This window comes from Salmo trutta, chromosome 14, assembly GCF_901001165.1.
Source record: "Salmo trutta chromosome 14, fSalTru1.1, whole genome shotgun sequence".
Classification (NCBI taxonomy): domain Eukaryota; kingdom Metazoa; phylum Chordata; class Actinopteri; order Salmoniformes; family Salmonidae; genus Salmo; species Salmo trutta.
Window position 1 is genome coordinate 46,703,139 of NC_042970.1, and position 26,811 is coordinate 46,729,949.

Consider the following 26,811-nt stretch of genomic DNA (forward strand, 5'->3'; position numbering starts at 1 on the left):
AAATGGCAGAGCAATTTCTGCGTATTGCACCTTTTTAAAATTTCAGTGGTGACCAGCTAAATTGCTGTGGTCTGAAGGGATAGGTCCATTCTATCACTTTTATATTTCTATGATTTGAAATGACACCTACCTTATATTCAAGAGCATGTTGTGTCTCAACCAATGGCGGGCACGACACAAACTCAGATGATGTATAGTAGGGTCTAAGGTACAATATATATGAAAAAAAATACATTTACGTGTTTTTTGGTCATTTAAGTTGAAGGTAAGTCATAATTTAAAAAAACTTTTTTTCCCAGTAAATTATAAAATAGTTTGACAACCCTGTTTGTTAGCTTGTAAATTATATTGTTTTATCATTATTATTATATATTTTTTTGGGTACTTTTACCCCTTTTTCTCCCGAATTTCATGACATCCAATTGGTAATTACAGTCTTGTGTGAGGAAATGGTGAGGAAATTGTACAGACATTTGAGCAGCATGGAATGTTTTGTTTTGCTGTGGTTAATTTCAAGTTAAGATTATGCCTTATTGCGTCAGTGATTCTGACAAGGATTAAGTCTGTGTGTCCTACTATAAGTGACAAACTCCTCCGTTCATTTTATGTTTTTTTAACTCTCTCCCTCTTTCTCTCTCTCTCCCCAGCCGCAGCCCAAACAATATTCATCCACTTCAGTGGCCCAGGTTGCCGTGAATCCAGCCCAATTTGAGGTACCATTACTACACACTCCTCCTTAACCCATCTTTTCTCATTCTCTCTCACCCTGCCCCTCTCTCTTTCTCCCTCTCTCACACATACCTCCTCTTCCTCTGCCCAGCCTTCACTTTCTTTTCTTTGGGATACGGCCCCAGTTTCTGATCTGGCTTCCAGTGTATTTGACCTTTTTGGCCCCTTCTTTGGGCGATGCTTGGTATTGTTAATGTCTTTCCTGTTTCGACAGAGTAGCGGCTGCTCAGTGTGTCCCAGTCTGTGTTATTACCATAAAACCATAAAGGACAGGGAAAGCAAGATCACATAGAAAAACAAAACTCCCCTCTTCCTCCCATTCAGGCAAAGAGCTGGTCACACCCAAATGTTCAGGGAGTGGAACAATGGCTTAAGAATTAAATATAGGCTTATGTTATTCAGCTCATTTTGATTTTGCAATTGCTTCCAACTAGAATGTTTTAAACATATCCTGAATTATTCTATACATTTCTAATAGGCTTGGTATTTTGTGTTTATTTTGTGCTTGGCTTTATTGAGGGAAAACACGCAGCACTTGCAACAAGTTTTTAAATTCTTGACTCTGTAAAGGTGATGACCTCCAGACATAATTCCACACCAGTGTTGTTATGTTGTCACCCATTCAGGAAATGGGCTGTTAAAATAGGTTGTTATGAAGAAGAAAATCCAATGCATTTCTGGATCTGGGGGGGACAGTATTTCTAGTTGTCAGGAGGGTAGTAGCGATGTACTTGGCCATCCGCAACACTTGCACAACCGTCAGTGTCTTCCCTACTAATGTCAGTGCAAAAGCTCTATGCTAAACAGTAGCATTCTTTTAGTTGCTTTCTCTCCAGAAAAGAGAGATTAACTACAGAGAACACCTATAGTCAGCACACACTGCACAGCACCTTCTTTAACTGGTCTCCAGCCCAATATTTATAGGAAACTACAGATTGGACAAACTTCCTTTGGTTGAATGTCGGTTTTTCTTGTTGTGGGGTTGGTCGGGCAGTGGGGGAACTGAAAGTAGTTTTTTTTGCAAAGGGCAGAGATGCTAACCTGAGGTGACGTATTCACGTGTCCCCCAACTCCATGACAACACAACATAAAATGTCACCTGTTCTGGTATCTGACTCCGCGTGAAACCCAGGAAGAGTGAAAATTCCTTTGGCTTGTGAAGATGTGACAGACAGTTTGCTACGTAGGAAAGCTACTCATGTTTCACAAGTATCATACACATGCATGCACTGCATACCTATGTAGAGATTTATGCATACACACACGGTTATGTATAGCACTATATGCATCTGTACATACTCTGCCGTGTCATAATTTTTACTTGTCAGTCATTTGTTGTTAGTTTTTTGAGGAGAAAGCATCACTAGGCACAATTGTATATAGATAAGCAATTGGATAAGGCAAGTTGAAAGTAATCAAATGTTACCGAGCCAATCACAATCCTTGTTGCATTACAGAGTGCATCTTCCGCCTCGACCATGGCTACGAAGCCAAGGGCGGAGTCCGTGACAATGGGTGGAGCCACAGGAAGTGGTGTCGCAGCGGGAGGAAGTCCTACTACAGCCGGGACAACGCAGAGAGGAGCGGCCAAAGTGATGATGCCAGAGGTAGACTGGTAGCTGGGTCTATGGAGATTCTTGTGGGACAATCATGGCTTATTCTGACATCCTTAACTCTCTTCCCAAATGCGTTCCCATGGGCGTAGTGTACACTCTGTTAAATAGAATCTCGCTCTTTACATCTGCTTGGGCTCTCTACCATTGCCTCCTTCACAGCTTGGCCTAGGGTGTGTTCCGATCTGCTTACATCACTATTCACAATGACCGCACTGAGCTTATTGATTGACTGTGCTTTTTTTACATGCTGGAGTACGGGATTAGGACCCTTCACTGTCCATTGGTGATGTGCATAACATGTTGTTGGCTGGTTTTCTGAACCACGTTTCCATAATGTGTTCTACGCCTGCTTCTTGGTTTGTAGACGACACTTGTCTCTCCAAACGCTGCTGGAGCAGGTGCTACTATTATTGACATACCAACACCTGGGACCAGAAGCAGTCCTAAAGACACCCCAAAGGTAACGCCAAACACCCCTCCCCTAAATATAGTAATGGTTTCATCCTCTGGGCCTTGTAGGACCTCTTAATGGCCTGAATGACTGCTGAGTTTCAGATTCCGAGTAGATGTTGCCTGTAGGCACAGATCTAGGATCAGCTTACCCTCTCTAAATGCCTAACTTAACCAATTTGGGAAGGGAATACAAAACTGACTGTGGTTTAGTGTCTAGGGCCAACTTTACCCTACTTTAGATTTTAATAAGCCCTAAACCTCACACTCACTGGGCCCCCATTCACCTTGACATATTTGAATTTAAAGTGTACCAATACATTGAATCTGCTCTGTTTGTGTTGTAGCCATTGAGTTTTAACTCATTCCTCTTAAATATAGACTGCACCCATGCACCCTGCCAAAGCTACACCTCCTGCCCCTGGGGGAGCAAATATTGTCGGAGTGTCGGCGACACCGTGGAGAGCTGAAGTACCGAAGCTCCAAGACTCTCCAAAACAGACAGCCAAGGTAGATGGCAGACTGTCGATGAGTGTGGGGCCATCTTTCTTCTCGATCTTTTATTCTTTGCCCGGCCTGGCTCTCTTTTAAACTCACTCCCCCTTTCAACACTCTCTTCCTGGGTCACTATTCCACGTCTTCTTCGTCATTATCTCTCCCCGTGACCTTGAGGTTTAAGTCATTCTCTTTAACATATTCTTCCACGCCTTTTCTATATTATCCATCCTCCGTTTTTCTCTCCGGCGATATCCTTCAAAACATATCTCTGCTTTTGGACTTCCTTACTTCTGGCCCGGAGGTGTCTGACTGGGAATTGAACGGACACTTCTGCTCTAATGTGACTGAGTCTTACCAGCATGCCCACACTTGTGTTACGCTCAACACGTCAAGACAAACAGTGTCTGACACATCACCACAGAGAAGGCACAATGGTATTTCCACCTTTTTAACTTTTTCCTCTGGTTGCGTCGCACCACACCTTGTATTGCTTCTGGCTTTGTTTACCTGGTTTAGGTTGATGGGGACCTGTTGTTGTATTTCTGTTTTCGCTGTACCCTCTTTGAAGCCTTCCGGGGGTGCTTACTACCGTCCTAATACTTTTCTTAACAGTGACGGCAAATTACATCCTGATTAGGCACTTATCTTATCGTGGTGCCTTTCCTTTGTCATTACCTACGGGGGAGATAAGCTGTTAACTATCGTCCTATCGCTCTACTAAACTTTGACTCTAAGGCTATGCGCAGCTCTCTGAGCTCTGCACCTCGTCTAATGGCGTGAACCATATGCCTTTTATAGAGTGTGCCCACCACATCAAGCAAAGCTGACATGGCTAAAAAGGATCCCGCTAAGTTGCCTCAGGCTGTTCCTGCAGGCGGTGCCGCGGCTGGAGGCCCCTCTCAGAAGGGTCCAGAGACCAAGGTAGACTCCGGATTACTGTTCTATATTAACTACGCTATAGTAGAAGAAGACTCTTGAGGGTGGGGCTATCCCTGGTGTTAGGGGGTTATCATTGATCACTTCCTGTGTCCTTGTCATTCTTTCTCTGTTTTCACACAATGTAGCCATGAATTGAAGCAGTGGAAGCGGTGAGGAATGTTTACTGTACCATTCTATATTTTATTTGACGACAGGAAAAAGAGAGCGCTTTTGCTCCTGCGTGAGTACTACTTTTGTGGGTTTGGTTGAATTGAGTCCACAGCCACCCAGAAGCTCAGTTGGGCACGGGAGCGGAGCAGTGTCACAGATAGTAACCCAGTGTTGTATTCACTAACCTCTCCTGCTCCGGGTTGCAGGTACAGGTGGAAGTAGGTCCCCCAGCAGCCAAGACAGCCAAAGAGGTAAATCATTGATCTATCTTTTCTCTCCACGTGGGTTTTATATTGCACAAAACAATGAATGGCATGGAGTTGCATTGCTTGTGTTTGAGTTGTCGTATCATGTGTAGGAGCTTGCTGCAGACCCCTTTGATGCCCTGGCTAGTTTCTTGCCCTCGTCAGAGCCTCTCGCCCCTGCAGCCCCCGTATACACCGGGCCCGAGGTTATAGAGGTACAGCACCCTCACATTGTGTGTGTGTGTGTGTGTGTGCGCACGATGCAAGTTGGATAGATGTATGTGTGTGTCCACCCAGTCACCAAATATAATAATGTGTGTTATTGCATGTGTCACACAGCATGGCTTGACCCATCAGGAGGGAGTGATATGTGGGGGGAACAACTGCCCACTGCCCCCAGGATACCAATTTGAGGACATGGTCAGTCCCTAACTCTTAATCCCCCTTCTCTTCCAGTCTTCTTCCTCCTGCTCCTCCTCCTCGTCGTCGTCATCATCATCACTTATGTTGCTGTTAGAGAGCTTTACGTTTGTGTGTCTTTAGCTTTGTACTACAGTACTCTCTTTGACATTACACATTTGACTGGAACTCTTGGTCATCAGGTCTCCTAACCCCTAGCCTATACCTGGACACTTGTGTAGGTCTGAGAGGACTTGATAGGTGTAAGCAATAGGGCCAAATGTCCACCAAGCTGATCAGAGACCAAGATGGAGCTACTACCATATCAATGCAATTCTTTCAGATCTACGTGATGTGCCCTAGAGGGTCAGAGCTAGGGTTTGTTTCTGGACCCGGTGGGAAAATCCTGTGTAGTTACCGCCCTTGAATAACCTTTTGTCATTCTTTTCAGAACATGATTTGATTTAAATTTAGGCATACTCAACTATGTAATTAATGAACTTTTATTATATAGAATCATTTTTCATGATTTTTTTTTCATTTTCGTAGGCCCCAGTTGCAGATGTCGAGCCAAAGGATGTCCCGGTAAGTCATTGTATTTACTGCCAAGCGATGCACTGTATGCTGTAGCGAAAACACGGAGAAATTGACTCCCCCCTCTCCTCTTTCTCTCTGCTTCTCTCTCTATCTTTCTCACATACACACACACACACACACACACACACACACACACACACACACACACGCACACACACTTCATGAACAAAATAAACCATAGGCCTGATGCCCCAGTCTCTTCTGACAGTGTTGGATACCTCTGCAGTGCGGAATGTTGCATTGCGCTGAGGGGTGTTGGCTTTGCAAACAACAGTAGAGCCATCTCAACCAGCCGGTTCTCGTTCTGCCAAACCCTTTTGCGCACACACAACACACGATCACTCATTACTCTACGCCTATTCACCCATACAGAGACCCCACATTTGTATAGGAAGTGACGTGTCACATTTTCTGGACTATCCAGATAAATTTGCTCTTCCTCTGAGCGACCCAGCCCAGCCTGGGAGACAGCATATGAACGGTGACAGTCTAGCGTATCCAGCTGTTGTGGTTTCATCTCACTGTGATATTCTCAGCCGGATTTAAAGCTCTCGACATGGAGAAAATACTAAATAATTTCATAGTTGTAACGAGTCTGCACACATTTGAATGGTGTCGCTCAGTGGACGTTTAATAGAACATTCTCTGTCGGCAGTTAAATGAAATGGTGCCAATATTCTACTGTCATTATGTATGATTTATATTTATTTTACAGTTATAAGACATTTGAAAGTTGTTTATAATTTGATTGTAACTATATTTAGAAAGCATTTCAGTAATTTCAAGGCATATTGCCCCACTTTATTTTTTAAATAAAAAGAATTACGTTTGGTTATGTCCATTGAGGCGGAAATTAAAATGTTGCCCTATTATTAAATTAAGTGCCAAATAAAGTAACAGGGTTGACCGTAACAGGGTTGCCGATTTCATCTTAAATCAGCCATATTAAATGCAAGCTTTACAAAAACATTGAAATCGTTAAATAAAAATATGCCTGTCTAAGTTTTGACATGTTACAAAACACCAGAAAAATGGCCAAAAACAGTAGAACCAGCTCACCTGCTTTAACTCTATGATTTCACTATTAGATGTTCAATGTTTCTTTTGGGGAAAAAATATTTTAAAAGGTATAGTTTCACCATATTAAATCAAGTTCAGTACACATAACAGGGTTGACCTTAAAATGAGGGACAGATGTAAATTAATCACTAATCAATCGCATGACATAAATAATAATCCTCAGAAATGACTTTGTCAAAGCAACAAATTAACTAGGGCTGATGGTGAAACTTAGCGAAGTTTTGTGGTTAAGTGGGTTAAAATACACAGGGTTGACGTAGGGACATGTCAAAATGCAGAATTTTGCTACTTTGATTTCTTCCGATTTATTTAATTCATGTGGTCTATATTAAAGGGCACTTCATTTAATATAACAGGCTTTTAAAATTCAATATTGGTGCACAATTTCTACTTTAAATATTTAAAGTGCCGCAAAAGAAACCCATTTCGTGGAACGACCCATACACGCACTTATTCACGATCTGTCCCAGCTTTGGGCCACACCTTGTTTTGCACTGTAGTTCTCTCTGTTGTATACCTCTGCTTCTAAGAACTTCTTTGGATATGAGGCAAACTCTTTTACCAATCAAGTATGTTGTCAAAAGTGAGTTGTCTAAAACTGGCCATTGGTTACGTGCTGTTTTTAAAAAAGAATACAACTGATGCTAAGTAAAGGGATTCTGCTCAGAGTCTTTTGCCAAGTGCTTGGTTGCGAGTAAGATCCTAGGGAATGTAATGGGTGTGTCAGTACTTTTCCTTCTGGTCTGCCAAGTGTGGTCTGGTCTAGGTTATTCTGCCCTCTTTCAATGGTTGGAGTTAGTCTAAAGTGCCATCTAGTGGCGTATTATGAAGACAACTTTTACTGTAATCCTTTGTGTATAACTATGCTTTGTTTGTTTGTATCAGAAACCCATGAGCACAGATGATGCTCTGGACTCCCTCTCCTTTGGGTTCACGACCTCTACTGCTCCCATCCCTCAGAAACAGGAGAAGGTGAGACTTCACTATTTCCAGGTTATAATCACTTATGGGTCATGTTCCCTGAAACATACATTGGGTAACAGGATCGTGATTAGTCCCATAGTCTTTCGGGTGAGACAGCGGTCCCGACTCTTCATGTTTTAATTATATGATAGTGATACAATTATCTATTAACAGAAAGTGGAGGACTTGGCTGCCATTGATGCCTTGTCTGCTGGCTTCTCCAACTTCGCTCCCCCTCCACCCGCTCCTGTCAAGGTAAATGAAGAGTGCTGATATTTCACCTGACTCCTCCATTGTAAAACTGTATTCTAAAAGAAATTAGCGTGACATGGTTAACTGTTATGAAAAGCAATGTCAGGGAACGTCAGTTGACATAACATGGTCATAATGACACCTGGCAACATTTTGGCTAGCTTGTTGGACTGCTAACTCGCTAGCCACCTACTGGTTACTATGTCATGGTTCTGATGAATAGCCTGCCCTGCATACTGTTGCAAACAACATGACAATGACATGTAATTGACGTACACCAATGTCGGCTGTAATAGCTTATGACAACTGTTATGTCATGTAAAGATAAGCTGCTGTGAAGACCGCTTTATAGTGAAGGGTTCAAGTGAGCTTTTACCAAAGGGTTTCCCCTCTTCCTCTCAACTAGAACCCAAACAACACTATTCAACGGAATCAAATAATCTCTCTCCTCCATTCCAGAAAGCTGAGTTTCAGTCTCCCGTTGTGACCAAGTCTGCTGCTCCCCCCGCGGACAAGAAAGCTAAGGTGGAAAAGGTAAATAACCCCAAAGAAAGCAGGTCCTACGTTATGATCACACATTAATAAGCCATGCGTAATAATGTCATGAGCACTACATAAACACTGACAAACGCTTATGTCCACTGTTATATTGGGATGTCCATCATTGCAGCTCAGCCAACGGAATCAAATAATCTCTCTCCTCCATTCCAGAAAGCTGAGTTTAAATCTCCCGTTGTGAGCAAGACTGCTGCTCCCCCCGCGGACAAGAAAGCTAAGGTGGAAAAGGTAACAACATAATGAGCACCACATAAACACTGACAAACGCTTATTTCCAATGTTATATTGGGTTGTCCATCATTGCAGCTCAGCCTGTCATGCTTTGTGGCGGGTTGGGTACTGTACTGTGACGGCAACAAAACATATTTCCATGCAAAATATGTATTCCGTGTAATACTTCTGTCGGGTCATGAAGCTGTTATCTATTGACGTTTGTTGCGTTTCACTTGGCTGACTCCCCAATGGACACCAAGCCTAAGACAGATGAGGTTTGTCATAGGAGGGATACAGTTTCTATCTAACCAATGAAATACTGTTACTGTTGTACTATGTATCATCCCGTGTGCTTGTTGATCATTTAATCTAACCCCTTGTGTCCCCCTTTCTCTGTCTATGTTTCTTTCTTCATGTTCCTCTCTGTCCCTCTGTCTTGTGTGTCTCTCCAGGGTATGTGCCTGGATGCTCTCGATGCTCTGGGAGACACTCTGGCTGCTCCAGAACCAGCGCCCGAACCTCCCAAGATCAGACCTGAGGACATTGTCACGGTACACTGACTTGTATTCCGCCTGTGCTACATTTTGTGTGTGCGTATGCGCGTGTGTAAAACATTTTGGTGCACATTTCTGTTCTGCAGGAGGGGGAACTGACATCAGAGGCGGGTGTGTTTGTGGGTGAGAGGGACGACACTATCCCACCAGAGTACAGGTTCTCAAAGGACAAAGTCAAAGACCTGCCTCCTCCCAAGAAAGAGGTGAGCCATCAAAAGCCTCATGTCCCACTTTCATCACACCTATAGTAAATACCAGTGGCGACCTCCAAAGGGATCTGATGTTATAGTATACTGAGATTTGAGACACAGTACTCATAACTCTCCCCTCTGTACTCTGTTTTGTCTCTCTCTCTCATTCTCCAGCCTTCCATGGACTCTGGCGAGGCTCTGGACATCCTGTCAGGTGACTTCATGTCTTCCTCTGTGGCTCCAACTGTCCAGGCTCCTGTCCTCTGCCCCCCAGCTCCTCCCAAACAGGTGCACAACACCCTCTATCATTGGTCGTTAACTTATCAAACCATCCACTAATTGGTCAACTCTGTTAGGAATCGATTTACCCCTCCAATACTTTCATTTTCTATGGGTCTATTGGTAATCTTCTAAGTGAAAGTCACTCCAATGCCATTACTTTAGGGCTATCATAATATGGCATGTAGGTAAGAATCAACCGATATAGCAGAAAGTGGGTTGTCATCAATGCTCATGGCATGTTATAACAGCCATTTTGTCAATCTTATGACGGCCTTAGGAAGGCATTATAAGCTGTAAGTATGTGAGTCTATCTCTCCCAGGCCAAAATAGATGATTTAGCAGCCCTGGATGCCTTGGCTGGAGACTTTGTGGCCCCTACTAAGGCCTCCGCTGTCCAGGCCCCCGTGGTGCCTCACTTCGACAACCCCCCACAGGTAAACTCACTGAGGTGTTTTGTATATGTTTAGTTATGTAGTGTGTGTGTTTATTGTATTCAAATTATATAGTTTGTGTTCGTGTGTGTATGTACAAGTGCTTGTGTAGGCGTGTGTGTACCTTGTGTATTGCCGACTGTCGGGTCATGATGTGTGTGTGTGCATGCATATGTACAGTATACCTTGTGTACTGTCAGGTCATATCATATGTATATGTGTTTTGCCCTTGCTTCCCATCTATAGATGGCCGTTTGTACATTTGACCTTGAAGCCCCCAGCATGGCCCCTGTTGTACCCGGAGCCGCTACTAAACCCGGAGCCGCTACTAAACCCGGAGCCGCTACTAAACCCGGAGCCGCTACTAAACCCGGAGCCGCTACTAAACCCGCAGCACCTACTACACCCGCAGCACCTACTAAAACCACCACTGATGAGGTAACCATGCTACATGTAGACACAGGAGAAATCTAAGAGAATAAGTAAGAGAATCAACTGAAGAATAAAGTCCCTGTACACAGCTGATCCGTGTGTGTGTGTGTGTCTCTCTCCAGGGTATGTCCCTGGATGCTCTCGATGCTCTGGGAGACACTCTGGCTGCTCCAGAACCAGCGCCCGAACCTCCCAAGATCAGACCTGAGGACATTGTCACGGTATACATACACTGAACAATAAAGTTATTCTATTCAATTCTTACAATGACTAGCTTACAGTGTAGTACATAGTGTAGCAGTCCCAGTGACCTTTTTTTAAGGATAGAATTCATTTCAGCTCTGCTTGTGTGTGTGTGTGTGTGTATACACGTGTGTCTTTTTTTGTTGTTGCGTGTGATGTGTAGGAGGGCAAACTGACAGAGATGGAAGCTGTGTTTGTGGGTGAGAGGGATGACACTCTCCCACCAGAGTACAGGTTCACAGAGGACAAAGGCAAAGACCTGCCTCCTCCCAAGAAAGAGGTGAGCCTCATATACGCAAAGCACAAGTCATTGGGAGATCAAAAAATACATTACTTTTCACTATGAGAAGAAACAGAACTAAAGAGAACCAGGAGTTATTGGTGTAAGGGAATTTGATAATCCTAACTACATCTCCTCTCTCTCTCTCTCTCTTTCTCTTTCTCTTTCTCTCTCTTTCCTCCCCCCAGCCCTCCATGGACTCTGGTGAGGCTCTGGACATCCTGTCAGGTGACTTCATGTCTTCCTCAGTGGCTCCAACTGTCCAGGCTCCTGTCCTCTGCCCCCCAGCTCCTCCAACACAGGTGAACAACACCCTCTACCATTGGTCACTCACTTATCAAACCATCCAGTGATTGGTCTGCTCTGTATAAATCTATGACCAGCCAATACGTGTTTTTATGTCTGGTTGCTTTAAGTGTCTCTTAGTTTTTCATCGGTAGCAGAACAACTCACTTAACATATACATTTTCCACTCCATCTCTCCTCTCCTCCTTTGTGTCTGTAGACCACAGATGACTTTGCCTTGGACGCCCTGGCAGGGGAATTTGTAGCCCCAGCTGTTGCCCCTGCAGTCAAATCTGCTGCTAACCGCCAGGTACTCACACACACACACACACACACGCACACACACACACACACAATGTGAGATTATTGTTGTCCTATGCCTAATTCACATTTAGTGGCTCAGTCAGATACCCATTGTCAGCAGTGACATGTAACTGTGTGTGTGTGTGTACGCGCATGTATGTAGCTGTCTACAGGGACGGCAGATGCTCTGGATGCCTTGTCAGACACCTTAATGAACATGACCCCTATCCCAGAGCCCGTTCCCGTCTCAATCAAGGACATCGTCAAGGTACTTATAAAGGGTGACATGAAGGCTTCATTAAGCCTACACAAGATGTATTTAGTTTAAAGTGTGACCGACTGGAAATTCACTCTTGTGCAACACAACTGTTGAAGGCTATTCCTTGGTATAAATTTTTTTTTAAAAGCCTTACCTCACTGCAGCGAAACCTTTAGCCTATATGAGCTAATGCTATCTGTTATTTTACCTGAGTCTGCTCTCTGCTTATTCTAGGAGAAGAAGATCATGGAGGAGAAGCTTATCAAGATGGGGGAGAGAGATGTCAGCCTTCCAGCTGAGTACCGGCCCACAGAGAAAGACCTTAAGGTAACATATACAGGGTTGTAGTAGGAAATAAAAGGGATATTCCTGAAGATGCTAATGATAGCGTAAATGCTAACGCTAATACGTGGTAAATGCAATACACCAAATAAAATGGTACTAAACTGCCCTTGCGTTATTTTACGCTCTTCTACATACGTGAACTTTCCACAATAACACATAAGTAATACTGTACAATTCTGCCCACTTTCGTCTTTTGTTTTTATATTGGATTAGGACTAAATAATTAACAGTATATACAGTGCTGTGAAATTATTTTCCCCCCTTTCTAATTCTCTACTTTTGCATATTTTTGCTACTGAATGTTATCAGATCTTCAACCAAAACCTAACATTAGATAAAGGGAACCTGAGTGAACAAATAACACAACAATTACATACTTATGTAATTTATTTCATAAACTAAGTTGTGCAACACCCAATGCCCCTATGTGAAAATGTTATTGTCCCCATACACTCAATAACTGGTTGTGCCACCTTTAGCTCCAATGACTCTAACCAAACACTTTGTGTAGTTGTTGATCAGTCTCTCACGTCCCTGTGGAGGAATTTTGGCCCACTCTTCCATGCAGAACTGCTGTAACTCAGTGACATTTGTTGATTATCAAGCCTGAACTGCTTGTTTCAAGTTCTGCCACATCATCTCAATTGGGATTAGGTCTGGATTTTGACTAGGCCATTCCAAAACTTCAAATGTGTTGCTTTTTAACCATTTATGTAGACTTGATTGTGTGTTTTGGATCATTGTCTTGCTGCATGACCTAGCTGCTCTTCAGCTTCAGCTCACAGACAGATGGCCTGACATTCTCCTGTAGAATTCTCTGATACAGAGCAGAATTCATGGTTCCTTTATTAAGGCAAGTTGTCCAGGTCCCGAGGCAGCAAAGCATCCCCAAACCATCACACTACCACCACAATGCTTGACCGTTGGTATGAGGTTCTTACTGTGCAATGCAGTGTTTGGTTTTCACCAGGCATAATGGGACCCATGTCATCCAAAAGGTTAGCTCCAGTTTGCCAAAAAGCACCTAGAGGATCATCAAGACTTGGAAGAATGTTCTATGGACAGATGAGTCGAAAGTATAACTTTTTGGACGACATGGGTCCCATTATGCCTGGCGAAAACCAAACACTGCATTGCACAGTAAGAACCTCATACCAACGGTCAAGCATTGTGGTGGTAGTGTGATGGTTTGGTGCAGTCATTGCAGCTAAAGTTGGCACAACCAGTTATTGTGTAAGGGGGCAAATACTTTTTCACACAGGGGAATTGGGTGTGGAATAACTTTGTTAATTAAAAGAAGTAAAAATGTTTGGTTTGTTATTTGTACACTCAGGTTCCCTTTATCTACTATGAGGTTTGGTTGAAGATCTGATAACATTCAGTGTCGAAAATATGCAAAAACCAAGTTTGGGAAATGTTAATATATTTTTTTATTTTACCTTACTAGGCAAGTCACTTAAGAACAAATTCTTACTTACAATGATGGCCTAGGAACACTGCCTTGTTCAGGGGCAGAATGACAGATTTTTACCTTGCCAGCTTGGGGATTTGATGTAGCAACCTTTCCATTACTGGCCCAATGCTCTAACCACTAGGCTACCTGCCACCCCAGTAAGGCAGTATATTTTAATAAGGTTTTGTGTATTTTCTCCTCACAGGCAATGGCAGAGGCCAAAGCCCAGGCTGATGTTAGGCCCAAGCAGGTAAGGTTTCTGTCCAATTGTATCTATAATCGTACAGATCAGTCATATTCAATGTCGTACTGTGTTGAACACAGTGCAACTCATAAAAGTCATGTTGAATTCATGTAAACCGTATGTACACTTGTGACCATCTTCCTCCTTCCTTAAAGCCATCTATGGATGACAGCAGTGCCCTCGACCTCTTGTCTAGAGACTTCTCTTCCTCACCTGGTCCTGCTGCAACCTCAGTAGTCGTGACAACAAAGCAGACACAGCCCAGTCTGGAGGTATGTACATAGGGCCCGATTCAGACTTTTTGACGCGTTTTGATTTAAGCACTTCTCAGTAGTTGGTATTCAGACTTACCGAATGCAGATGCGTAACGCACTCTGCAGGTGTGGCTCCCTTGCACGCTCTCTGCATTTGAGGCTACTGAGCCCATGAAGCTGGTCTGCAAAATTCTTGATATTTTTAGCTCAGACTCCATGTCATCATCAGATAAGACCTTATGTGCCTCTGCTACTCTATCATGGCCTCTTTCACACAGGTACATGTTAATCATTTTTTTTGTCAATGTACTTCTTCAGTGTCATTCAGTCTATTTTTTCATCACTTGCTGCTGCTCAAATTGACTTCTTCCCTTCTCTTACTTCCTTGGCTGCTCTTTCAAGAACCTCAAGGGGGGCTGCTTGTTTTACGTTTGTTTAGACAGGGCATGATGATGTCTGCTCTGTAACAATAAAAACTATCTTGAGTTCATATGCATGACACCTTGCAAAAATACTTAACATATTATGCATAAAACGGACAAAATGTAATCATCATGTGTATGGTGGCCATTGGTTCAAACATTTTGACTATATTAGCCCACACAGCTACAAGGATGCACTTTCATGCTAAGTTTGGGACCTCATATTGTAGCATATAGAGACCCCAACTGATGTATCTACTTTGGTTTAGATACAAGCATCATGAAACATATAACACAATACATTCATTTGACATAATGAAAATCAGTTTTTGCTTACCACTTTTTCCATGTGGTTTCTTCTTTCACAGACTCCATGAAATGATGACTTCTTCCTACATTTTTGGTCACATTAATTTTGTGTATGGTTTCCTAGAAACAGGGGGTTGCTCAACTAACCCTTTGGCTCAACTTACCCCACTCTCTCCTACATTTACCTAAAGCCATCCCTTTAAATATGGTGTACCTTTAGACAATATAGAGAGAACGGGTTCAGAATATTGGGTATCAATGAAAGAAAGCCATCTACATTTATGCATATTCATCTCCGTTTCAGCACCAATTGGTAGATTTAAAAATACTCTGATCTTGTAGATTATTGAGGGTTTATGAAAGTATTTATGAATCAGAAATAACAGGTTTGGAGAGCCTTTACGCACTAAATGTATTGATGAATAAAAAAAATGGTGGTTTGATTCATCCTGAAAGTTGCCACATTCAGTTGTTCAATTCATTAAATATTAGGTGAGAAAAGTGTAGAATAGGGGTTGAACAATAGTCTTATAAATGATGCAAAATGTAGCTACAAGTTGAAGGAAACTAACGCTAAAGTGACAGTTATAAATGTATGTGGGTATTACTGACGGTGGCTACCAATAGTGGCTAATATTTAAAATTCTAGAGCGCATAAATCAACTCGGTACGTAAATCACTAGCCTATGTCAATCTACTATCCCCCATAGTAGAAAAGTTAACCTACAACAATGGAGGTTGGTAGGAAGAGCGATAGGAGGATGGGCTCATTTATATAGGAGGAGAATGGGCTGGAATTGAATAAACGGAACGGTATCAAGCATACACTGCGTGCACAATTATTAGGCAAGTGAGTATTCTGATCTTATCATTGTTTCTATTCACATTTTCGAACTCCAAACCATATAAACTTGAATGCTTATTGGATTTAATCATTTTCAGGTGATATGTATTTCTGTAATGAGGGAGGGTGTGGCGAAAGACAAAACTCACTTTTCCTTTGTTAAACATTCAGGTTTGAGGTTCAATAACATTTTGGATTGACTGAGAGCATTGTTTGTTCAACAATAAAATTAACCCAGAGGTATACAATTTGCCTAATAATTGTGCACGCAGTGTATTGAAACCGCATGTTTGACTCCATTCCATGAATTCTATTCCAGCCATTACAATGAGCCCATCCTCCTATAGCTCCTCCCACCAGTTTACACTGGAAGATGAACTTGCCATTGATTCTCTGGTTATGGTGCAACAGATATGGTTGTTGGTTGTCTTACAGCGCCCTCTAGTCTTATTGAGATGTATTACAAGTCTCCCGTATCACTTTACCATAGCCCTCCCTGAAGTTATATCCACACTGAACAAGGTGTCAATTTTGTTTATTGCAGAGCAACAGCAAGTCAAGGTCTAAGTCAAAGGTAAGAAAACTAGACCTTAAGACAACCAAATGAAATTAGATCCTAATAATAATTTGAGATGGATGCCCATATTCATGTGATTTGATATAATTGGCTTGACCTTTGACCTTTTGTCTCAGAAACAACAGGAGGAGGACCCATCAGCCAAAGACCACCTGTCTGGAAAGATGAGTTCAGATGTAGTGCCAGGATCCAAAAATAAGGGTGGCAAGAGCTAGACCTCTAGGTAAGGACTTGACCATCAAGTACCTCAGGAGCACAGATTTCAAAAGTAGCCTACAAGACTCAACCAACTTGAAACAATGTGACTGTGATGCTGCAATGCAGGCTTCTATATTCCTTATATTCCCTAAAGTACTAGCATACATACAATTTAGTCTGATTTAGTATCATAGTACAGGATTTTTTGGTCTTCTCCTGTGAGATTGACTGATGTATGTGTTTTTTTTATTTAATGTATTGCAGGTTTCTAGCGCACTACATGTCCCCTGCCACATGGAGGCGCCACTAGAGGGAGCTGCTGTGAACGATGATTCTATTTTTCTAAATGGTGGAGAATGTATACTGGATGAAAAACAAACATGACCACACACACACACACTTACACACACACACACATGCTGTGTGCAACGCCTTTCCTGCTTGGTTTCGCACATGACAGAAGATTGTACTTGTTTTGGTTTCTTTCCTTTGAGATGAGGAGAGCAAAATAAAGAGCGCGTGAGAGAGAAAGAGAAGGAGAGAGAGTTTGTTGTAATTTATTCCTCAAGATTGACAGAGCATCTGTCCAATCCTGTGAGAAAAATATAATGGAGGTGTTGCCCTAGCTAACAGTCTGTATTGCCCCAATGTTGCAGTGACGTTGCTTCAGCATTGCTACAATGTTGGGTAATAGTGAGTGTGATCTGGGTAATAGTGAGCGTAATCTGGGTTTAGGAACAGTATGTAGTGGGTATATAGGATTGTGATGTCTTTGCAATCTTGTTGTACACAGAAAAGCAACTTTTCTATTATGTGGACAGCCAACATAAGACACTAGCGTACAGCATAGTCTGCTTAGTTTGATGATAATACTTAGTTTACAATATTGAAACGTGTAAAAGGATTTACAGGAAGTGATCTGCTTGGTACGGATGCATCTGATAGCTCATGCAATACTATATATTTACTTTCTTGATAGATATCGCTTTATAGAAGGGTCTATATGTGTGTACTTTGCCTCGTAGAAGCATGTATTGGGTTCCGAAAGTGCACTTACAAGTAAACTTGGGTGGTCACTACCTCTGTAAGCTGCCTTTTGTTTGTATACTGTAAAACAGTCCCATGGGCTATCACTTCTACTCTAAAAGTCAAAAGCTGGTATGACAGAATTCTACATATAGTATTTCGGTGCAGGTCTCAAACTCAAAACTTGAGAGATATTTTGGAAATGGGAATTCTAATTTAATAAAAATGTAAAAAAGAATTGGTTTGCTGTGTGTATTCGAGTATCTGTAGTAACTACTTGTGCCTCAACAACCGAAAAACAGAATCACTTTTTGTAGCTAACATGGGGTAGCCTAAATGTACTTTGCCCTAGAAAATGGCAAAAACAATTAATGACCGTAGTAGAATACACAATTTGTAAGAGGGTAATTTGGTATAGGGAACTTACTGTATATTTTGTTGCAGTAAAGGGAATACTTTTTTATATATTTTAGAAAGGATTTCACATGTAATATTAGGAAAATCTTGTACAAAGCAGCTCCGTAGTTTTTACATTTTGTTAAGTTTTACAACGCTGCTTCCTCTGATATTTTTCAAGTGCAACAGCCTTGGACGCTTGTAGAGTAGAATTTCAATAGATTAAGTGTTTGTAAACAAAAAAAATGAATAAAAAAGATGTGTAGCTTTACCATTTCTGTCTCATTCAGATTGTAAGAGATGAGTAATATAAAGTAATGGAGATTTCACATTAACATGTCTTTGCAGTTAAAAGAACACTCACATTTTACATACACTATGGTACAATCATTCAAGTATTCCAAAAATCTTGCTTTCTTCCAAATATACAAAACTGAATAGTATGGGGAAGAATTCCAACAATTTGAGGCATAACATTTTAAATTAGTTTTATGGAGGTTTCACTGCAGAGCTTGTCTTTGGTAATATTTACAGAACATGGAAGTCAGAAAGTGAAAATAATCTTATTACAGCATTATAAACTTAGTTATAATCAATACATCTCCATTTATTTGAGTAATGACATGAATCATATTCACAAAGCTGCCATTAAGCCGATGAAATGAAGAGTGATAATTAGGCTATTTCAACTAGATAAATGGTGTTACAGTTAATGTATCAAATATAATCAATGGAATGGTTCATAGCAACGAGACAACGTTGCACCATCTTGTTTCCCTCTTTCTCAGTGGAAATCATTGTGAGAAGAAAAGACAAGGAACAGCCGTGTCATAAGCATCACTAACTACATTGTGAATGTCAGGTCAAAGTTTCAATCTGTTCAATATTTTTTTTATGTAGTTGTTTTGGTTCTTTTTTTCCCCCAGCAATAATTGTAATTACTTTACTATAAACACTGACCAATAATATTCCATAAAATATATTATTATGCAAAAATCATACTTCAACTAACCAATATGTTATTTTTGTGTTCTTATGTAGCTTGTACATGCTGTTTTTACTATGCCTGATGCTTTTACTATCCTATACTAAAACACGCCGCTCAATTTAAAACAAAGGAATATTTAGATGTTTGTGGAGAGTTTATTCATTGTGTACTTGTTGAAGATTAGACTAGTCTGTTGTTGGCTATAGGATGTTGTTTCCCTGGTGCTCCCATTCTCGGCCTGAGTGCAAGAGAAAAACATAAGAGCTTGTCTTTCTAACTACAAACTCTGTTGGGTCATTTAGGGGAGAAAACTCCCAAAAGTGTGGACCTTGTGTGCGTTTACTATGAAAGCAGTCTCCGCTAAAGCGGGAACATTGCCTTTAAATTTATGTCACGCTGTAAAGCTGAATTTCCGCGATGCAGATTGAATAGAGTTAAGTCTGGTCCATAATTATTGGCACTCTTGATAAAGATGAGCAAAAAATATAATAATTTCGGACCTGTTTGCCATAGTAAATAGGTAAAACTTACTTTGTTTTGTAATAATGTGGGCATACAAATAATTGTAACATTTAAAAATAAATCCGGCCTCCTGTGTGGCGCAGTGGTCTAAGGCACTGCATCGTAGTTGCTAGCTGTGCCACTAGAGATCCTGGTTCGAGTCCAGAATCTGTCGCAGCCGGCCGAACCAGGAGACCCATAAGGAGGCGCACAACTGGCCCAGCGTCGTCCGAGTTAGGGGAGGGTTTGGCCGGCAGGGATGTCCTTTGTTGTGCACCAAAGCTTGTGCACCAAAGCTTGGGAAATCCCAAACAGCTTGGGAAATTCCAGAAAATTATGTCATGGCTTTAGAAGCTTCTGGTAGGCTAATTGACATCACTCGAGTCAATTGGAGGTGTACCTGTGGATGTATTTCAAGGCCTACCTTCAAACTATGCCTCTTTGCTTGACATCATAGGAAAATCAAAAGAAATCAGCCAAGACTTCAGAAAAAAAAATTGTAGACCTCCACAAGTCTGGTTCATCCTTGGGAGCAATTTCCAAACGCCTGAAGGTACCATGTTCATCTGTACAAACAATAGTACGCAAGTATAAACACCATGGGACCACGCAGCCGTCATACCGATCAGGAAGGACACGCGTTCTGTCTCCTAGATATGAATGTACTTTGGTGCGAAAAGTGCAAATCAATCCCAGAACATCAAAGGACCTTGTGAAGATGCTGGAGGAAACAGGTACAAAAGTATCTATATCCACAGTAAAACGAGTCCTATATCGACATAACCTGAAAGTCCGCTCAGCAAGGAAGAAGCCACTGCTCCAAAACCGCCATAAAAAAGCTTGACTACGGTTTGCAACTGCACATGGGGACAAAGATCATACTTTGAGAAATGTCCTCTGGTCTGATGAAACAAAAATAGAACTGTTTGGCCATAATGACCATCGTTATGTTTGGAGGAAAAAGAGGGAGGCTTGCAAGCTGAAGAACACCATCCCAACCGTGAAGCATGGGGGTGGCAGCATCCTGTTGTGGGGGTGCTTTGCTGCAGGAGGGACTGGTGCACTTCACAAAATAGATGGCATCATGAGGCAGAAAATTCTGTGGATATATTGAAGCAACATCTCAAGACATCAGTCAGGCAGTTAGACATCAGTCAAGCTTGGTCACAAATGGGTCTTCCAAATGGACAATGACCCCAAGCATACTTCCAAAGTTGTGGCAAAATATCTTAAGGACAACAAAGTCAAGGTATTGGAGTGGCCATCACAAAGCCCTGAACTCAATCCTATCGAAGATTTGCGGGCAGAACTGAAAAAGCGTGTGCGAGCAAGGAGGCCTACAAACCTGACTCAGTTATACCAGCTCTGTCAGGAGGAATGGGCCAAAATTCACCCAACTTGTTGTGGGAAGCTTGTGGAAGGCTACCCAAGACATTTGACCCAAGTTAAACAATTTAAAGGCAATGCTACCAAACACTAATTGAGTGTATATAAACTTCTGACCCACTGGGAATGTGTTGGAAGAATTAAAAGCTGAAATAAATTATCTACTATTATTCTGACATTTCACATTCTTAAAATAAAGTGGTGATCCTAACTGACCTAAGACAGGATATATTTTACTAAGATTAAATGTCGGGAATTGTGAAAAACTGGGTTTAAATGTATTTGGCTAAGGTGTATGTATGTAAGTGTAACGGCTGTCGTGAGAGGGAGTAGACCAAGGTGCGGGGGGGAGGGTGTGGCTCAGTTGGTAGAGCATGGTGTTTGCGACGCCAGGGTTGTGGGTTTGATTCCCATGGGGGACCAGTACGGAAGAAAAAAAAGTATGAAATGTATGCATTCACTACTGTAAGTCGCTCTGGATAAGAGCGTCTGCTAAATGACTAAAATGTAAAAAATGTACAGCGGAGTTAGTGTTCATCATTATTTTAATTACAGAAAGAACACTATACAAAACAAAACAATAAAACCGACAGCCAAACAGTCCTGTCAGGTGCAAAACACTAACAGAAACAATTACCCACAAAACCCAAAGGAAAAACATGCTCCACCCTTGGCGTCGCCCTCTTAGGTGGCGCACCTGGCCGCGCCGAAGGTCTAGTGGGCGACCCTGACTGTGCCCGGCTGGCGGACAGCGAAGGCTGCGCCCGGCTGGCGGGCGACCCTGGTTGCGCCCGGCTGGCGGGCATCCCTGGCGGAACTGACCCAGGATTCACCAGGCTGGGGAGATATGAAGGAGGCCTGGCCCTGGGCGCAGGCACAGGACTCACCAGTCTGGCGGGCGGCTCTGGCCCAGGATTCACCAGGCTGGGGAGACATGGAGGCCTGGCCCTGGGCACAGGCACAGGACTCACCAGGCTGGGGAGACATGATGGAGGCCTGGCCCTAGGCGTAGGCACAGGACTCACCGGGCTGGCGGGCAGCTCTGACTGCTCTGGACAGGCGGGCGGCTCCGGACAGGCGGGCGGCTCTGGAGGCTCCTGACTGGCGGGCGGCTCTGGCGGCTCCTGACTGGCGAGACCCACTGGAGGCCTAGTCCTGGGAGGTGGCACAGGACGGACCAGGATGGGGAGACCCACTGGAGGCCTAGTCCTGGGAGGTGGCACAGGACGGACCAGGATGGGGAGACCCACTGGAGGCCTAGTCCTGGGAGGTGGCACAGGACGGACCAGGATGGGGAGACCCACTGGAGGCCTGGTCTTGGGAGGTGGCACAGGACGGACCAGGATGGGGAGACCCACTGGAGGCCTGGTCCTGGGAGGAGGCACAGGATAAACCGGGCTGTGGGGGAGCACTGGAATTCTGGTACGGACGCTCTTTACCCACACTCCAGGCTGAATGCCCACTTTGGCCCGGGCGGAGAGCAGGCATTGGGCGAACTGGACCCTCCCAGCGCTCTGGAGACACAGTGCGCAACGCCGGCGCAGGATAACCTGGACCGAGGAGGCGCACTGGAGACCAGATGCGCTGAGCTGGCACCATCCGCCCTGGCTCGATGCCTGCACTCGCATGGCACTTGCGGGGGGCTGGTATGTAGCGCACCGGGCTTTGAACACGCACTGGGGACACCGTGCGCTCCACAGCATAACACGGTGTCTTACCAGTACCGGGGAGTTGGCTCAGGTCTACCGCCTGACTCCGCCAATCTCCCCGTGTGCCCCCCCCCAAAAAAATTGGGGGGCTGCCTCCCGTGTCCGTTGCGCTCCCTTTCCTCATACCAGCGCCTCTCAGCTCTCGCCGCCTCGATCTCCCACTGCGGGCGGCGATAATCCCCAGCTTGAGCCCATGGTCCTTTCCCGTCCAGGATTTCCTCCCAAGTCCATGACTCCAGATAGCTTTTCTCCTGGTGCCTCTCCTTGTGCTGCTCCTTCCGCCGCTGCTTGGTCCGTCGTTGGTGGGTAATTCTGTAACGGCTGTCGTGAGAGAGAGTAGACCAAGGTGCAGCGGAGTTAGTGTTCATCATTATTTTAATTACAGAAAGAACACTATTCAAAACAATAAAACCGACAGCCAAACAGTCCTGTCAGGTGCAAAACACTAACAGAAACAATTACCCACAAAACCCAAAGGGAAAAACATGCTCCTTATGTGTGACTCCCAATCAGCAACAACGAGCTTCAGCTGTGCCTGATTAGGAGCCACACACGGCCCAAAACAAAGAAATACAAAAACATAGAGAAAGGAACATAGAACGCCCACCCAATGTAACACCCTGGCCTAACCAAAATAAAGAACAAAAAACCCCTCTCTATGGCCAGGGCGTTACAGTAAGCTTCCGACTTCAACTGTATTTACTATGGCAAACACATACAGTCAGGTCCGAAATTATTGACACAAAAATGACTGTATGAAATATATGATTCAAATACTGAGCTATATTGTATGCTACATTTGTATATGTAATTTTTTGTTAAAAAAAAACGTTTTGTAAAAAAATTAAAATGGGAAAGTATTGTATTATAAACCCTGGGTTTATAGTTTATTATTTTATACTACTAAAATTGCACAGAGAAATAGATTTTGTTTAACAAGTTAAAAAAGGTAGGGGTCAAAATTATTGAAACTTATTGCGAGGATAACGACATTGGGATTGGAGAACACATTTGGAGGGATCTTAGACCATTCCTCCATACAGAATCCTTCCAGATCCTTGATAACCTTCGTCTGCACTTCTGGACTACCCTTTTCAATTCAAACCACAGGTTTTCAATGGGGTTCAAGTCCAGAGACCGAGATGGCCAGTGCAAAATGTTGATTCTGTGGTCAATGAACCTTTTCTTTCTGGATTTTGATTACTCCTTGGGGTTATTGTCTTGCTAGAAGATAACCTGCGGCCAAGTGTCAGCCTCCTGGCAGAGGCCACCAGGTTTTTGGCTAAAATGTCCTGGTACTTGGCAAAGTTCATGATGCCGTTGACCTCAACAAGGGCCCCAGAACCATTGAAGGCAAAATAGCCCCATAACATCAAAGATCCACCACCATATTTTACTGTATGTATGAAGCATATGCTTCTGTTTTGATATTGTATTTCCATCAACTAGGTTCAATGCTCTTGTTTTGCTTGGTGGGCAAGGGTGTTTCATGTGAATGTATATACTGTAAGTGGGTGTTTCGTAAATACATGAGGGTATGAGTGGGTGTACACATATGCAGGACTCACAATTGCAGTGGCATATGGGGACGAGGAGGAAGAGGAAGCCACAGCCAGCAGCAAATGGGCCCAAATGATCAGATCACAGGATGCACTAGGGTCCATCTTTCCCACTGCAAAAGCACAAGTCAAACAGGGAACACATTTTTGTTCAACCACATTGGATAATGGCAAATACCCAGTCAGTGTAACTTTGGTTATCCAAAACAACCCTATCAATGATGATTAGAATAATGTTGATGATGATGAAGCAAAACTTGGCCGTTGTAGATCTGGTTACCTCTATGCCTGTGGTCATTGGTGGCGTTGTCGTGGTTGTTTTAGGTGGAGTGAGGTGTGTTAGCATGGATAACTTTCAGACCGTTTAAAACGTATTTAGGCTATAGCTTTGGCTACAATAAACCTCTGATTGAAAAACCCTTGTTGCCATTGTTGTCTAAAACTGGATTATTCTGATCAAATTAATGTATGTAATGTAGCCTAGCTAGTTTACCCACCTGGCCCAGCAAGTCAAGTTACTTCACCAAATACTTGCGCATTACCGTTGATTGATGCACAGGTGTAAACCACATTATCTCGCGCCTTTTTGAAAGCCTTCAATAATATCAACATGTCTTTGTTTATCTGGTCCCCACTGAAGACTTCGGTGTCAAAAAAGTATGTGCTTTTCTTAATTCTTGGAATTTAACGACGCAATAAACTCCATTCCAGCGTTGTCCTTCACTCGAAACCAAATCACCATGTTGCCCCTAGGTTTCGGTCTCTATCCCTTTTCTCTGTTAGAGAACTCAGTTCGAGAGTTTTTGATAGCGTTTGTGAAAATAATTGAGATTCAACAAATAAATACATAAATTATTTCTTATTTAAAGATGTATTTTTAAAAAAGGGAATTACTGAAACGTGATCAATTATACAACTGGGTTACAAGCTTATAGCCTAAAACCATTTTGTTCACAATAAGACAGTCTGGAGACAAACCTACAACACAACTTAATTTACCTTTCACATCGAAATTTAAATAGCATTAGACAATGCTATGTATTAAAATGGTATTGTTTGTTCCAATAAAAGTAGCCTATTTAGTCAGTTCACTACATGACTGCCAAGAAAGTTGTGCATATAAGCCTCCCTAGGCTAATTGTATTTCAGATTGAAAAAGCTAAAACAGTATATATAGCCACACTTATGAACTAGGCCTATTAGAGTGCATGTATTCTGGCGACGTGGAAATCCATCGACTACTTTTGTTTAAACTATCCGCCCTACATTGAAGGGAATAAACCCATAGGCTATACTATGCTTACCTTGACAAAAGAACAGTGAAACAAGTGTCTGCCTCCACTTTTGGACCATTTTCATGTATTTTGGCACAGCAATACATTCAAGATCTTCATCGTGGTATGTACAGTAGAACCCGGTGTGATGAGGAGCTCCAAACGACCTTAAACCCCGCCCCAAGTCATTCTTCATCCCTGTTAAATCGAATCATTGCAGGAGCCATTGCAGGTGGTCTGTAAAGGCTGCTCATGCAGAGCCCACCAATCCGCGCTGCGCCTCACAACAGGCTGGCGGCTTTGTGCACAAATTGCACGCGGTCTGTGCGCTCACCCACAGCACAATGTGGCGTCAAAAACGAGGTAAAGACTAGGCCAAATACGAGTCAAACGGGGGGAATGAATGTAAGACAAGAGCAGCAGCTGCACTTTTGAGGACGAGATTCTGTGCTGCCCGGTTGATTAACATCTGGTGCAAGAATATCCGAAAAATATCATCAGTAGGCCTATAATTATAACGGCTATTATCGAGCCTTGAGACTCTTTGTTTCAAATAATGTTAACAAAATGTTTTATATTTTCTTTATTTGTAGTATTACTATTATATTTGCAACAAAATGTACTTATCATGTAGAACGCCTATATCATGTCCAAATTAGGCTATAGGCCTATATTTCACTAATCTGCAGCCTAAATCAGTGCATGGTGTCAAAGTTTAATAGATAGCCTAGACTTTAACAGATTAGACATCTCAAATAACCCTGAAAGAGTTTCACACAGCCATAGTTCCTGAAAATGTTTTAACATAAACTGCCAGACACACTGGGTGTCTGAAAATAGTTCAGGATAGGCTGTTTTGAAACAGTTATTTAAAAACATTTTTTTAAAGAATAAACTGCTGCAGATGTACAGGAAGAAGACAATATTGCGAAAGACTTCTGAGAAGATTCGGAGAAGGCTATTCATTTGTCGAGGATTCTCAAGAATTTTGTAAGCATCTGGTCAATAAATTGTAGGTCGAATATTATGTTAATGGTCCGATTTGACATACTGTAAGATAACGTTCAAATACATTTTGTTTTGTTTTGAAGGGTGAGGCTCTGCTAATAAGACTAGTTAGGGTTCCTCTATTGTGCAAATACAATAACATTGAATCGAAATTAATTTGGATAACTTTTGGATCAATTTTGATAACAATCTGACACTATAAAGCTCATAAATAACAAGGCCTATTCATGAAAGACAGAGGGATGTGAATAAATGTTTGGTTATATCGCCCCCTAAATGCAAGAAATAGTACACCAAAAGTCGAATCAAATTTGGCGAAAACAGGTTATATCCAACTAATTGGTTGCATCATTTCTAATCTCCCTAGTC

At 42.6% G+C, this 26,811-nt stretch overlaps 1 protein-coding gene and 1 long non-coding RNA gene across 26 annotated transcripts in view; one reads left to right on the forward strand and one right to left on the reverse strand.

Annotated features, from left to right (window-relative positions):
- Window positions 1-17,859, forward strand: part of LOC115208262 (calpastatin) — a 61,275-nt gene extending 43,416 nt beyond the window's left edge. For 11 of the 25 annotated variants that reach the window (XM_029776173.1, XM_029776181.1, XM_029776174.1 and 8 more), the window contains 29 exons: window positions 648-713; window positions 2,187-2,336; window positions 2,710-2,805; window positions 3,177-3,305; window positions 4,092-4,214; window positions 4,589-4,633; window positions 4,741-4,842; window positions 4,967-5,047; window positions 5,576-5,611; window positions 7,589-7,675; window positions 7,841-7,921; window positions 8,378-8,452; window positions 8,630-8,704; window positions 9,142-9,240; window positions 9,330-9,446; window positions 9,609-9,722; window positions 10,037-10,150; window positions 10,394-10,585; window positions 10,702-10,800; window positions 10,986-11,102; window positions 11,291-11,404; window positions 11,608-11,697; window positions 11,854-11,958; window positions 12,184-12,276; window positions 13,953-13,997; window positions 14,147-14,263; window positions 16,365-16,394; window positions 16,514-16,620; window positions 16,860-17,859. In XM_029776173.1, coding sequence (XP_029632033.1) covers window positions 648-713; window positions 2,187-2,336; window positions 2,710-2,805; window positions 3,177-3,305; window positions 4,092-4,214; window positions 4,589-4,633; window positions 4,741-4,842; window positions 4,967-5,047; window positions 5,576-5,611; window positions 7,589-7,675; window positions 7,841-7,921; window positions 8,378-8,452; window positions 8,630-8,704; window positions 9,142-9,240; window positions 9,330-9,446; window positions 9,609-9,722; window positions 10,037-10,150; window positions 10,394-10,585; window positions 10,702-10,800; window positions 10,986-11,102; window positions 11,291-11,404; window positions 11,608-11,697; window positions 11,854-11,958; window positions 12,184-12,276; window positions 13,953-13,997; window positions 14,147-14,263; window positions 16,365-16,394; window positions 16,514-16,612 — 2,691 coding nt within the window. In that variant the 3' untranslated portion in view covers window positions 16,613-16,620; window positions 16,860-17,859. Of the gene's footprint in view, window positions 1-647; window positions 714-2,186; window positions 2,337-2,709; window positions 2,806-3,176; window positions 3,306-4,091; window positions 4,215-4,588; window positions 4,634-4,740; window positions 4,843-4,966; window positions 5,048-5,575; window positions 5,612-7,588; window positions 7,676-7,840; window positions 7,922-8,377; window positions 8,459-8,629; window positions 8,705-9,141; window positions 9,241-9,329; window positions 9,447-9,608; window positions 9,723-10,036; window positions 10,151-10,393; window positions 10,586-10,701; window positions 10,801-10,985; window positions 11,103-11,290; window positions 11,405-11,607; window positions 11,698-11,853; window positions 11,959-12,183; window positions 12,277-13,952; window positions 13,998-14,146; window positions 14,264-16,364; window positions 16,395-16,513; window positions 16,621-16,859 lie in introns of all 25 variants that reach the window. The other 14 variants (XM_029776189.1, XM_029776194.1, XM_029776196.1 and 11 more) reach the window with 11 other exon arrangements.
- A 5,028-nt stretch (window positions 17,860-22,887) lies between these two features.
- On the reverse strand, window positions 22,888-26,245 carry LOC115208266 (uncharacterized). Its single transcript, XR_003881131.1, has 3 exons — window positions 25,465-26,245; window positions 24,170-24,273; window positions 22,888-22,922 (listed from the first exon to the last, which is right to left on the reverse strand). It is a non-coding gene; the product is annotated as an uncharacterized LOC115208266 (long non-coding RNA).
- Window positions 26,246-26,811: the final 566 nt, after the last annotated feature.